This window comes from Ranitomeya imitator, chromosome 2 (assembly GCF_032444005.1).
Source record: "Ranitomeya imitator isolate aRanImi1 chromosome 2, aRanImi1.pri, whole genome shotgun sequence".
Taxonomy (NCBI): Eukaryota; Metazoa; Chordata; class Amphibia; order Anura; family Dendrobatidae; genus Ranitomeya; species Ranitomeya imitator.
Window position 1 is genome coordinate 716,287,834 of NC_091283.1, and position 14,986 is coordinate 716,302,819.

Genomic DNA, 14,986 nt, shown 5'->3' on the forward strand with positions numbered 1-14,986 from the left:
TTTTATCAAAGAAATTTTACCACTATCATGAAATACAATATGTCACGAGAAAATATTGTCAGAATCGCCAAGATCCGTTGAAGCGTTCCAGAGTTATAACCTCATAAAGGGACAGTGGTCAGAATTGTAAAAATTGGCCCGGTCATTAACGTGCAAACCACCCTTGGGGCTTAAGGGGTTAAGGGTGTACTTTCCAGATTAGTGTCACATCTCGGGGCTTCTTTTCTTCTTCTTCCTCATCCAATAGGCTGACAATTGCAGAGGTTTACAAAATGAAGCCTTAAAAATAAGCATGACTCTCTATCTCCCGAATCCTGTCATATGCCCAGGCAAAAGATAGAAATGGCATATAATTGGAATCATTTTTACATAGCACCAACATTTGTAAGATAATTCCTAAATATATATATATATATTTATATATATATATATATATATATATATATATATATATATACAGTATTTCTATATCACTTGATCAGTGACTTGATGGGTGCAGTTTCCTAAATTGTTACTTTTTGGAGTTGAATTTCTTATTTCACCTCTAAGCCTTGGCAATTGTCTGCTTATACTATGTCAGTCGCTAATTTAAGCCTGAAGTGCTCATGGTGCTCTTTTATTTCTTAGTTTTGTATGTCGCAGCAATATATATAATAATATTAGAACCTCCAGAGGAGTATTTCTAAAATCTGGAGACCCAGCAAAATAATTAGAGATCTTTGTAACTATGCAAAACATAGTTGGAACTGAAATTGAGTATTTGTTGAAAATTTTAATTTTTTACTTCAAAACATCAATGCACTTTCATTTCTAAAAATAATCTGAGAGATCAAAATCCTCACTGCATCTCGTAATCAATTTATTAAGGGGCATAATTTCAAAAATAAGGAGCACGGTAGTCTAGGTCTTACTGGGCCTAAATGGGTTCTGCAAATGTGACGTAGTGAAAGAAAACTACTCCAGTAAAATAATCACTTCAACAACTAAATAGTTCTCCTTGCTTTCCGAGGCCTGTTGTGTTCCAAAACAGCAGTCATGACCACATATGTGGTATAGCCATGCTTGAGAGAAATTGTATAACACATGGAGTTGTGCTTTTTCTCCCATTAGCCCTTGTGAAAATGAAACATTTGGGAGTAAAGCAATATATTAATGGGACACATTTAAAGGGAAATTGATAGCTGATAAATGCTTCCCGATCCTTGGGCAGTATGTATCAGGCAATGTCTGTATGAGCTCAGTCTGCTACTGTATGTTTGATTCTTTTTCAGGGAAAAACATACTTTAAAAGCCGCCAGGGATAGAGCCACATTACAGACTAGTCAAATGCGCAGGTCCCCAGCGACTTCTTCCTCCGTTGCCCTGTGTCATGTGCACACGTTTCAGCACAAGACATGGGGTACAACTGCAAGGGTTAATTTATCTACTCTCGCTCAATCCAGCACTCAATCTCTGTTATAAGCTGCATAGTGAGTATAAATCACACTTCGACACCGACTACACAACCCGGATACACAGCACGCTGCCACCACTCAGACAAACAGGAGATTGTCCACAAAATATACACTGCTGTCAGACAATCAATAAAAGGTCACACACTTTATGAAGGCTATGGACTCTTTAGCGCATACAAGGAATAAACTTATTAAAGTTCTAAGCTTTGCTATAAAAAATGCAGTGCTTATAAGAAAAGATAAAAAAAAAATTTTAAAAACAATTTAGCAAATTAGTTATAAAATAAAAAGGGAGAAATACCTAAATGTTTTGGTCTAAAGTGATTCTTCTGTTTCCTTAAGGATAGGAGAAATTAATTATGGATCATAACCAACCACAGTTGACCCCCACATGTGAACACCTTTCATTGTGTAGCCCAGCTTTTTACACACTCGGTCCTTGACTAATGACTCCAGGTCAGCTTATTAAAATTGATGGTTTGTGCTGGACCATGGACTAAATGAGGGATGAGCACCTTGCATATTTAACACCTTATGTCTCTAGCTAACCCTCTCCATAAAGCATATAGGAAATCACTTCTAGATACAATGACCATCTGCTAACTCTTTGAAGCTTGAGTAACTAGGCCGAGGTATCACGAATGACACCCTCAGTATTCTTCCAGGAGCCCCTTATGGTTCTGCGTTCCTGTAATACCAGTAAATCCAGGTTATGCCCTTTTGTGTAGACACCATCCAGTAGATGACAGACTCAAATCAATGTAACTTTAATGCTGTTATACATTTCCCCTCCCCCCTGCAATGACAAGTTTCTCCATACGCGCTGGTATTAAAGAGATTTGTCAATTCAGGGAAGCGGGCAGGAAGAAACCGCCAGGGTCACACCTGTCTGACTAGTCTCTCATGTAAAGTAAATTTATTTCATTTCGTAGTCAAGCAAAAATGCGCACAAACAGGACCAAAAAGGTACATAAAGTAGGTATCAAGATCCACATGAGGTAGGTATCATATTTCAACGTTTCGGCTATAGCATTAGCCTTTATCAAGACTCGATGAGTCACATCTTTTTGGTATCTCTTGATAAAGGCTAATGCTATAGCCGAAACGTTGAAATATGATACCTACCTCATGTGGATCTTGATACCTACTTTATGTACCTTTTTGGTCCTTTTTGTGCGCATTTTGCTTGACTACGAAATGAAATAAATTTACATTTCTAATAAATTTCACCGTGTTTGGGAAAAACTGTGCCGGATTTTTTTCGAGACTATAACATATTTTTCCTGAGCACCTGTATATAACAGTCTGAGCCACTCCTTATCTGCTCTGTAGTCTCTCATGTAGCTCAGTCTCCTGCTACCTTTAAGGGTATGTTCACACGTTCAGGATTTCCATCCTTTTTTTTTCCTGACTGTTTTTTAAAAAACTGCAGCTCTTGGCAGAAAACGCAGGTCCTTTTTTTGGTCCTTTTTTGGTCCGTTTTTGATGCGTTTTTTGATGCGTTTTTTGATGCGTTTTTTTGATGCAGTTTTCTAGCCAGAGTCTGTGTTTTCTAGGAATTTTTTTAGGGTTAAAATGGCTGAAAATACCCTAACCCTACCCCTAACCCTAACCCTACCCCTAACCCTAACCCTAACCCTAACCCTACCCCTAACCCTAACCCTACCCCTACCCCTAACCCTACCCCTAACCCTACCCCTAACCCTACCCCTACCCCTATTCTAACCTTAGTGAAAAAAAAAAAAAAAAAATTCTTTATTTTTTTTATTGTCCCTACCTATGGGGGTGACAAAGGGGGGGGGTGTCATTTACTATTTTTTTATTTTGATCACTGAGATAGGTTATATCTCAGTGATCAAAATGCACTTTGGAACGAATCTGCCGGCCGGCAGATTCGGCGGGCGCACTGCGCATGCGCCCGCCATTTTGCAAGATGGCGGCGCCCAGGGAGAAGACGGCCGGACGGACACCGGGACGCCGGGTGAGTATAAGGGGGGGAGATTAGGGCACGGGGGGGGCATCAGAGCACTGGGGGGGGGGCATCGGAGCACTGGGGGGGGGCATCGGAGCACGGGGGGGCGGGATCGGAACACGGGGGGGGCAGCCACACTCCGCCCACGCACTTCCGCCCGCTCCCCGCACTTCCTGCTGCAGCGGTTCTGCACATCAAATCGCAGTAAAACCCGCAGATATATTTTTGATCTGCGGGTTTTACTGCGGTTTGGACCTCACAATGGAGGTCTATGGGTGCAGAACCGCTGCGGCTCCGGAAAAAGAATTGACATGCTCCTTCTTTTTTCCGGGAGCTATTCAGCGCGTCTTTTTTTTAACAATTTCCGGACCATGTGCACAGTGTGTCCTGTTTTCCATAGGGTACAGTGTACTGTACCCTGCATGGAAAACAGCTGCGGAACCGCAGCGGCAAAACCGCCGCGGTTCCGCGGTAAAAAACGCACTGTGTGAACATGGCCTAAAGCATGTTTTTCTTGAAATGCCACAGCAAGTAAAACATACCTGCCTGAAATCATGCAGCCAGTGTCTGATTCTTGCTGCTCGTGGATCGGCCAGCATGTACATATTGTCAGGTTCCCTTTAATGTTATAATTTCCGCGGTAAATTTTATGAGACACCTGTTGTATCAAAATCATTACACCCCTAGATTAATTCTTCAGAGATTGTAGTTTCAAATTCTGGGTTTCTTCTGGGTGTGAGATAAGGTGCATTCATTGTACGGGCAATTTCGGGGCTCTGCTAATGCAACATGCCAGCAAACATTGAAAGCAAAAATATATATTTTTCAGCTCATCTTCCCATTGCAATCTTCTGAATGCTTATTACAACATTTCTATGGGCGGTGCGGTGGAAAACTCCCAGTCAGCAAAAGGTAGTTGAATTTATAGCCAATAGTACCAAATACTAAGCATTTGTATATAAAGTTCTGAGCCACTGTGATAAAAGAAATAAAAGCTGAATGAAATCACTATCTCTAATATTATTCCGAAAACTCACATTCTTGAAATATAATAGCGCTCGTCAATGACTTCACTGAGAGAGAAAGAGACAGGGGATGTGTCCTACGATTTCATGCCGGAAATTGAGAAAAAAGGAGTTTAAATGAACGTGGCTGAGGTGTATGTAAATTTAAGTCTCCATTTCTATATGCTGCATGTATATTATGGTGTATCATGATCTGCCAGTTCACCTTGTGGTCCTGGCATTATTTGGACTGGGGGAAAGCTGGATGCAGCCACAATTCCATGCCTTGTCACTGTCACTGGATATAGGAATGCTATATTTTTACCTACTAACTAACAGAAGGAGGTGAGATCATCAGCCAAAGCCCAGATAAGAATTCAGTGCCGACTTTACTGTCGCCTTGGGACAAATAAGTCATCAAGAGGAGGTGAGAAAGCAGCCGCAGCTCCTACTTCCTCTTGATTAGGCAGGGACCGTGATTGGGCGCAGGGCTTGAGTGACGTAACAACCTCATGTGAGCCCCAGAAGAGTAAATGCCGACACAGCTGGAACAGCACTGGCACCGGAGGTGAGTATAAGGGTATGTGTCCACGTTCAGGGTTGCATCAGGATTTGGTCAGGATTTTACGCAGGTAAAATCTGCACCAAATCTGCACCTGAGGTCACTGGCAGGTCACCTGCGTTGTTCATGCGTTGTTTGAGCATGCTGCATTCTGAAAAGACGCGCGCATGTCCGTTTCCGCGGGTCTGCCGCATGCGTCTTTTAACGCATAGTGGAGATGGGATTTCATTAAATCCCCTCCACTATGCTGTAACATCTGGACGCTGCGTGTTTTACGCTGCGGCTCTACGCAGCGTCAAACACGCAGCGTTTCCTGAACGTGGAAACATACCCTTAGTGTCTTTACTTTAATGGGGGAAAACATTCAGACTGAGAAGGGATTTCTAGTAGTGGACAACCCCTTTAAGAGCAACTTTCCCACTCTATATCAAAAAATATGTCCTAACAGGCATGAGGCAACCTTTTTTTAATTAAGAAAGATAGTTTTATAAATGTGTACTGTGAAGAATACTGGCATTAATTGCAATGTACTTTTTCATTTATAGGACTCTGAGAAAATGGAATATCTTAGAAATGCTATCGCAGCTCAGACAAATTACACTATTCTGGTATGTGACAATTTGCAAAGCACTTATTAAATGTAAGAAATGTTACTATACCCAGCAGAGTATATACCGTTGCAGTGGTAAATATGACATAATTTTTCTGACATGTTACATTACGATAAAGGCGATCTATCGCTATAAGTGACCTGATATTGTGTCTAGACTCTAAGCCAAATCCTCCCATGAAGTGCTATTTATTCAGACTCATAAGCGAGTTAATCTGATAAATATACCCCTGATATTCTATTCCAAATAGTGTAAGTAAATGCAGTGTGCTGTGCAGGAAAGTAATGGTTGCTTTAAGATTCCCATATGACATTGATAAATGTTGGAAAATGTCAGTGTTCTCAAAAACGTTAATACTGAAGCAACCTGACATTTAATTTCATCTATTAGCCAATTTTCATTAAGGAGGTTAAATGGAAATAAAAAATGGCAGAACACAATTTTATTTTGAGGGTTACAGTTCCCATATTTCTTTTGCTCTCAGTGAAACAAATGAAATTGAATGACTGAATAAAAATGTAAATCTCACTATTGACATCAGAATTCTTTTGGTAGTGTTTATTCATCGTAATGGAATCTGGCAACAATGTAGTGTTTCTGCAGCCTGGTGGCCCATCTTGCTAAAAAAGTATCTCTTAAATTTTATCAACGATAACAGATAATGAAGAAGTCTGGCAATAATTTTTCTTTGCAGTTCTCCATTTATTCAGTATCTGAATATTTAATTTGGTAATAAGAAAGCACCCGAAACATACTGTATATGAATTGGTTCCTGGACTGCACACTGAGGTAGATACAGGTACACTGCAGCTTTAAGAACTTCCTTTGGTATATTGTAGGCAGCATTAACCCAGGTGTGGTAAAGAAAATACAGCCCTCTGGGCAAAACAGGAAAACAAAACAAACTGGTGGCAGAACAAACACAGTCCTTCTGTGAGCGGGGTTCCTCCCGTTCATGGCTGACAGAACATACATGGTTCAGGTTCACTTAGTCCATGTAGCACTCTTTTGCAGTGCTCCTTCTCCAGGCAAACACACTGAACACTGAAAGTTCTTTCCTTCAGCCATTTAAGCCCAGGCCATGTGACTCCTCAACCACATGACTATGTCAGCACACAGTCGTGCTAGCTCTGTAGGTGGCAATATGGGGGGACACTATCCCACCCGCTCTATGAATGTCCCCCTAAAAACTAGCCCATAACATAACTTAACCCTCCCAACACTTACCGTACTGGAGGAAATAAAACTCTGGATTTATATCACTAACACCGTATCTCCCCTCTATTACATTACCAGTGACTCTGTCACAATTTATATATATCTATAATATAACGCTGGGAGCGTCACTCTGTCCGAAGCCTCTATAGACTGCGCAAGCGCAAGCGCCGGCGCAGTCTGGGCCTCACAGAGCGACGCTCCCGGGAGATCGCGGTATGCGTAAGCACTGAACGCATACCGCGATCTCCACCGGAGAGTCAGGGACCGCCAGGAGGGAGGGTAAGTATACTCACCTTTCCCGGTTCCAGCGCTGCTTGCGGCTCCGTCTCCCGGCTCCTCTGCTCTCGGCTCCGGAGGGCGCGGACTGCGCAGGCGCCGATTCCTGCTGCCGGAATCGGCGCCTGCGCAGTCCGCGCTTTCCGGCGCCATTTTCTTGAAGACACACTCCGGCTCCACTGCAGGTGTGTCTTCAAGAAAATGGCGCCGGAAAGCGCGGACTGCGCAGGCGCTGATTCCTGCTGCCGGAATCGGCGCCTGCGCAGTCCCCGCTTTCCGGCGCCATTTTCTTGAAGACATACCTGCAGTGGAGCCGGACGATAGGTGAGTATGGTATTTTTTTTTTTTTTATATGGCAGCAGCATTCGGGGGCATACACACTGGAGCGGGGGGCATATAATACAATGGTGGCGCAGGATGGGAGCAGCACATGACAGAACGGGCGCAGGATGGCAGCAGCACATGACAGAACGGGCGCAGGATGGCAGCAGCACATGACAGAACGGGCGCAGGATGGCCGCAGCACATGACAGAACGGGCGCAGGATGGCCGCAGCACATGACAGAACGGGCGCAGGATGGCCGCAGCACATGACAGAACGGGCGCAGGATGGCCGCAGCACATGACAGAACGGGCGCAGGATGGCCGCAGCACATGACAGAACGGGCGCAGGATGGCCGCAGCACATGACAGAACGGGCGCAGGATGGCCGCAGCACATGACAGAACGGGCGCAGGATGGCCGCAGCACATGACAGAACGGGCGCAGGATGGCCGCAGCACATGACAGAACGGGCGCAGGATGGCCGCAGCACATGACAGAACGGGCGCAGGATGGCCGCAGCACATGACAGAACGGGCGCAGGATGGCCGCAGCACATGACAGAACGGGCGCAGGATGGCCGCAGCACATGACAGAACGGGCGCAGGATGGCCGCAGCACATGACAGAACGGGCGCAGGATGGCCGCAGCACATGACAGAACGGGCGCAGGATGGCCGCAGCACATGACAGAACGGGCGCAGGATGGCCGCAGCACATGACAGAACGGGCGCAGGATGGCCGCAGCACATGACAGAACGGGCGCAGGATGGCCGCAGCACATGACAGAACGGGCGCAGGATGGCAGCAGCACATGACAGAACGGGCGCAGGATGGCAGCAGCACATGACAGAACGGGCGCAGGATGGCAGCAGCACATGACAGAACGGGCGCAGGATGGCAGCAGCACATGACAGAACGGGCGCAGGATGGCAGCAGCACATGACAGAACGGGCGCAGGATGGCAGCAGCACATGACAGAACGGGCGCAGGATGGCAGCAGCACATGAGAGAACGGGCGCAGGATGGCAGCAGCACATGTCAGAACGGGCGCAGGATGGCCGCAGCACATGACAGAACGGGCGCAGGATGGCAGCAGCACATGACAGAACGGGCGCAGGATGGCCGCAACACATGACAGAACGGGCGCAGGATGGCAGCAGCACATGACAGAACGGGCGAAGGATGGCAGCAGCACATGACAGAACGGGCGAAGGATGGCAGCAGCACATGACAGAACGGGCGCAGGATGGCAGCAGCACATGACAGAATGGGCGCAGGATGGCAGCAGCACATGACAGAACGGGCGCAGGATGGGAGCAGCACATGACAGAACGGGCGCAGGATGGCAGCAGCACATGACAGAACGGGTGCAGGATGGCAGCAGCACATGACAGAACGGGCGCAGGATGGCAGCAGCACATGACAGAACGGGCGCAGGATGGCAGCAGCACATGACAGAACGGGCGCAGGATGGCAGCAGCACATGACAGAACGGGCGCAGGATGGCAGCAGCACATGACAGAACGGGCGCAGGATGGCAGCAGCACATGACAGAACGGGCGCAGGATGGCAGCAGCACATGACAGAACGGGCGCAGGATGGCAGCAGCAAATGACAGAACGGGGACGCAGGATGGGAGCAGCAAATGACAGAACGGGCGCAGGATGGGAGCAGCAAATGACAGGATGGGAGCAGCAAATGACAGAATGGAGGCGCAGGATGGGAGCAGCACATGACAGAACGGGGGCGCAGGATGGGAGCAGCACATGACAGGATGGGGGCGCAGGATGGAGCAGCACATACCAGGATGGAGACCATATACCAATATAAATGCTCGCCACCCGGGTGTAGAATGGGTTCAATAGCTAGTATTTAATATACAGCACTGTGCAACAGTTTTTAGCAGGTGTAGGAAACAATACTGTGAAGTAAGAATGCTTTCAGAAATAGAAGTGTTAATACTTTATTTTTGTATCAATTAACAAAATGCAAAGTTAATGAACACAAAATCCAAATCACATCAATGATTGGTGTGACCACCCTTTACCATCAAAACAGTATCAAAGCATCAATTCTTCTAGGTACATTTGCACATAGTCAGGGATTTTGTAGGATTATTATCAGGTGTATGAATAACCAATAATACCTAACAGGTGATAATGATCATCATTTGTAAGTTGAAATGCAGTCATTAACCAAAACAGAAAAATCTGTGTAGGAGGCTAAAAGCTGTGAGGCACAGCCAAACTCTGGTAAAAAGGCGAGGTTATAGAAGACAGTTTCATGTCATAGGTCATACACCATGGCAAGACTGAGAACAGCAACAAATCACAAGATATTGTAGTTATACTAATTGAGCAAAATCTCTCCCAGGCAAAAATTTCAAAGCAGACTGGGGCTTCAAGATGTCCTGTTCAAGCTCATTTGGAAGAAGAATCAAGAAATGTGCAGTATTGATGACCGTAGGGACAGTGGTCGGTCAAGGAAAATTAGTGCATGCAGCAAATGAAAGACACATCATGCTTAATTTCCTTCCAAAATGGATGTCCAGCTGTTCCATCAGCTCAGAAATGGAAGTATCTTGTTGGACCTAGCTACATTAATGTAGTGAAGTCTAGCCAAAAGAATTGCTGCCAAACATCCATACAAGGCCATGATATTTATTCTTCCCCAACAGCGTTCCCATTTCAGCCACAGGGGCAGTGCTGGTGAGGGTTCAGTCACTGCTCTCAGAATATAGAGAGGCAGCTGTGATTTCACTCCAAGCCCTGACTGATGACTGAGCTCCAATGCAGAAGGAGTGTCAGTCATGGTCAGGGGCATGGTTACAGCTGCCGCTCTGTATTCTCACAATGGTGACTGAACAAGCGTTGGTGTTGCCCCCATTACTGAAACCCTTCGCCCTGACTAACAACTGAGCTCCAATGCAGAGGGAGTGTCAGTCATGGTTAGGGGCATGGTTACAGCTGCCACTCTGTATTCTCACAATGGTGACTGAACAAGCGTTGGTGTTGCCCCCATTACTGAAACCCTTCGCCCTGACTAACAACTGAGCTCCAATGCAGAGGGAGTGTCAGTCATGGTCAGGGGCATGGTTACAGCTGCCGCTCTGTATTCTCACAATGGTGACTGAACAAGCGTTGGTGTTGCCCCCATTACTGAAACCCTTCGCCCTGACTAACAACTGAGCTCCAATGCAGAGGGAGTGTCAGTCATGGTCAGGGGCATGGTTACAGCTGCCGCTCTGTATTCTCACAATGGTGACTGAACAAGCATTGGTGTTGCCCCCATTACTGAAACCCTTCGCCCTGACTAACAACTGAGCTCCAATGCAGAAGGAGTGTCAGTCATGGTCAGGGGCATGGTTACAGCTGCCGCTCTGTATTCTCACAATGGTGACTGAACAAGCGTTGGTGTTGCCCCCATTACAGAAACCCTTCGCCCTGACTAACAACTGAGCTCCAATGCAGAGAGAGTGTCAGTCATGGTAAGGGGCATAGTTACAGCTGCTGCTCTGTATTCTCACAATAGTGGCTGAACCAGCGTTGGTGCTGCCCCCATGACTGAAACCCCCGGCCCTGACTGACAACTGAGCTCCAATGAAGAGGGAGAGTCAGTCATGGTAGGCGGCACAGTTACAGGCATCGCTCTGTATTCTCACAACGGTGACTGAACCAGCATTGGTGCTGCCCCCATTACTGAAACCCCACGCTCTGACTTACAACTGAGCTCCCATGCAGAGGGAGTGTCAGTCATAGTCAGGGGCATAGTTACAGCCACCGCTCTGTATTCTTACAACGGTGACTGAACCAGCGTTGGTGCTGCCCCATTACTGAAACCCCTCGCCCTGACTGACAACTGAGCTCCAATGCAGAGGGAGTGTCAGTCATGGTTAGGGGCATGGTTACAGCCACCGCTCTGTATTCTCACAGTGGTGGCTGAATCAGCGTTGGCGCTGCCTCCATGACTGAAACCCCCGGCCCTGACTGACAACTGAGCTCCAATGAAGAGGGAGAATCAGTCATGGTCAGGGGCACAGTTACAGCCACCACTCTGTATTCTCACAGCAGTGACTAAACCAGCGTTGGCACTGCCTCCATGACTGGAACCGCAACCCTAACCTTGACTGACGCTGACTCTGCATTGGGCCTGCTGTCAGTCAAGGTCGGGGGCACAGTTTCAGTCGCCACTCTAAGTATACAGAGCAGCGGCTATAACTGTGCTCCTGGCCTTGACAAAATGGATCATTGGCTATTAGCCACAATCAAAGTAGTATTTAGCTAAAAAGGAAACTACAACTGAGGGAGAACTATAAGTCCTCAAATACATTATATTAACTTTGGCTGAACCTGCTGATTTTGATGGTTTCGGACGACAGTCTGACAGCGGATCTCTCATAGAAAACACAGGAGCACGCGGCAGAGTGAGCACTTCTGTGTATAGAGAGTCAAGCGAGATAGCTGCTGGAAGATCCGCTAAACAGCAGCTGTCTAAAGTGTACATGGGGCGTACACTGCCCAGAAACTGGTTACACTCTCACCTGTTTGCAGTTGCCCCATACATTCATTTAATAATTTTCACTGTAAGATTAGAGCAGTGTAGCCTCAGGATACATAGAAACCAAGAAATATTTGTACAGGGTGTCCTTAAAGTCTGGACACACAGACAACTAGATTGTATATTCTAAAATTGACGGCACTATAGATTTATTACATCGAGTTCACGTGAATTTTGCAAAGTGCATCAACCTTTGCATCGCAAATTATGGAAATCACATTAAAGAAGTTACCGTATTTTTCTGACCATAAGACGCACCTTTTTTCCTCCAAATTTGAGAGGAAAGTGTGGGTGCGTCTTATGGTAGGGATGTAACGTGGGAGCAGCAAATGAATACTCCTTCACAGGGACACACATGGTTTCCCCAGTGCTGGATACCTGTGTTTCCAGAGGAGGAGGCAGCAGCAGGGGCCAGAGGGGACAAGATTGCTGCATACCTGCCTGCAGGGGCTGTGCTGGATGCTGAGTGCTCCAGCACAAGGACCTGTGTGAAGAGGGCAGGCTGGAGCATCACATGGCAGCACAGAGCCCTCCCTCTTCTGATGTCATCACAGGTCCTGCAGACTCCACACTACAATCTGTAAGCTTACTCCTGTGCTGTGGAGAGTCAACAAGAGGCAGCGCTCTGTGGTGTCATGGGATGGGATGCTCCAGCATTTTACCTCACCACAGTGGCTGGCTGGCTGGCTGGCTGCCACAATTAAAAGGTCAGTCTTGACAACACACAATAAAGCACTCTGCCACTTCTGTGGTGAACTATAACTCCCAGCATGCATAGGTTCTGCAGGACATGCTGGGAGTTATAGTTCTCCCAATGGGATCTCAAAGCAGCACTCCAGTGTTATTTTTCAGTGCTGGAGTGGTGCTTTAAATGTAAGCCCTGTGCCTCCATTCTTATACTCACCCTCTAGCATCTTCATACAGTACTTTACAGACACCACACTGGTCCCGCAGCACCATCTTCTACCCGCAGCTTACAACATAATAACATACTATTATATGTAATAACAACACATATAATAGTATGTTTATGTTATTAAATATTTTACCACCTTTTTTGCTTCAAATATTTTTTTCCCTGTTTTTCACCTAAAAATCCTGGGTGCGTCTTATAGTCCGGTGCGTCTTATAGTCCGAAAAATACGGTATTTAGTTTTCCAATTGAAAAAATATTGTTAATAAATTTAATTTCTTGAAAATATGTATTTTTTCCTATGTGTCCAGACTTTAGGGACACTGTACATCTACTACACATAGGACCAGTAACATTCATACACACAGTAAAACTAGTAATGGCTATTAATCATTGCTACGTTTATCAGCAGCTGGCAGTATAGGGTGCAGTTAAAAATGTTATAGATTGGCAGATTTAGAAATCATTATATTTTGTTTTTAAAGCTATCAGAATAATCATCTTTTGTGCCGAAAAACGCAGGGGTTTAGCTGTGCGCACACGTAAATCCTGATTCACACTTGCGTTGGAGTCTCCATATGAAGGCTGCATCGTAGGTTTCATCATTCAAGGCGATGAAAAAGTGCAGAACAGAAAGATGGAATGGCGAACACCAGTGTGACCCTAGCCAGAATATCTCCATTAAGAAATGTGTTAGGGTATGCGCACACGTAGAATCATCCTCTGCAGATTTTTCCACAGCGGATTTGATAAATCCGCAGGGCAAAAACACCGCGTTTTTCCTGTGGATTTATTGCGGAATTACAGCGGTTTTTGTGCGGATTCCATTGCGGTTTTACACCTGTGGTTTTCTATAATGGAGCAGGTGTAAAACCGCTGCGGATTCCGCACAAAGAATTGACATGCTGCGGAATGTAAACCGCTGAGTTTCCGTGCGTTTTTTTCCGCAGCATGGGCACAGCGTTTTCGGTTTCCCATAGGTTTACACTGTACTGTAAACTCATGGGAAACTGTTGCGGATCCGCAGCAAAATCCGCATCGTGTGCACAGAGCCTAAGGCCGGTTTCACATTTTCGGTTGTGTCCGCAGCATTTCTACTGCATATATCCGCATGCGTTGTGTATTCCTATATTTAACATTAGGGAAGCATGCGTTTGTGATTGTTCGCGTTTGGCCGCGTTTGACGACGCATGTGTCGTTTCATCGTCTGCAGCATGGCGCGGAAATGCAACATGTAGTAATTTTTAGAGGCGTCAATTTGCCGTCTGGAAACGTATGCGGTCGATTGCGCAAGGAATACGCCAAAAAACGCATTGCTGTCTATATGAAAACATGTGTTCACAAGCACATGCGTTTGCTTGCGTTCGTGAATGCATGCGTTTCACAAGAGAAAATCATGTCTAGACACTGATAAGCCACCCCCCACATAGAAGGAGATAAAGGGAGGGAGTGGACATTGGCAGGTTACTACTCAGCAGACAGCCAAGCAGAGCAGACAGCCCACAGCACCTTGGAGCAAACAAGCCTCTGAACAATGTGAGTATATCCTAGCCAATGCCTTTATTTTATATTTTCTTTCTCTACATGTCCTGGTTTCTTGCATTTCTTTCTTTCTACATGCATCAGAATGTCTTCTTCTGATGAGGAGCAACGTCCTGGGCCTTCGGAAGTTGAACATGACAGTGAGGTGAGTACTTGCCTCCTCAGATTGGTAAGTATTCACTGTCACTTCTACACATATGACAATTTTTCTTTTTAATTTTTTTTAGAGCTCTTCTACTGCGGCAGAGACTGGGCAGGAGCAGCGGAGTCAAGGTCGGGTTGGAAGCCGGCAGCGTGTACGTATACAAGGCTGACTGTTTACTGTATCCTCAGTGTAATATTCTTGAATCTACCTTTCTTTCCATTCCTATTTCTTTACTTTTTTCATCTGGAATCCTTTTGTATGTTGACTTTCCTATTCCATTTCTCAGCCTCTGTTTTCTTTCTTTTCCTTATGCTAATTGACCAAACTTTAATGACTTTATTTAATTTTTAGGTTCCACAACGGGAGGATGATCTAATAAAAAATGGCCTCCTCATCTCCCTGGTCCAGG

General features: G+C 45.9%; 1 protein-coding gene across 2 annotated transcripts in view; it reads left to right on the forward strand.

The window, feature by feature from the left end:
- The window catches only part of CHAT (choline O-acetyltransferase), a 210,109-nt gene that overhangs the window by 167,305 nt on the left and 27,818 nt on the right, over window positions 1-14,986 (forward strand). The window contains exon 13 of one of the 2 annotated variants that reach the window (XM_069753141.1): window positions 5,538-5,600. The exons of the other annotated variant lie outside the window; for it this stretch is intronic. Coding sequence (XP_069609242.1) covers window positions 5,538-5,600 — 63 coding nt within the window. The remainder of the gene's footprint in view (window positions 1-5,537; window positions 5,601-14,986) is intronic. 2 annotated transcript variants of the gene reach the window in all.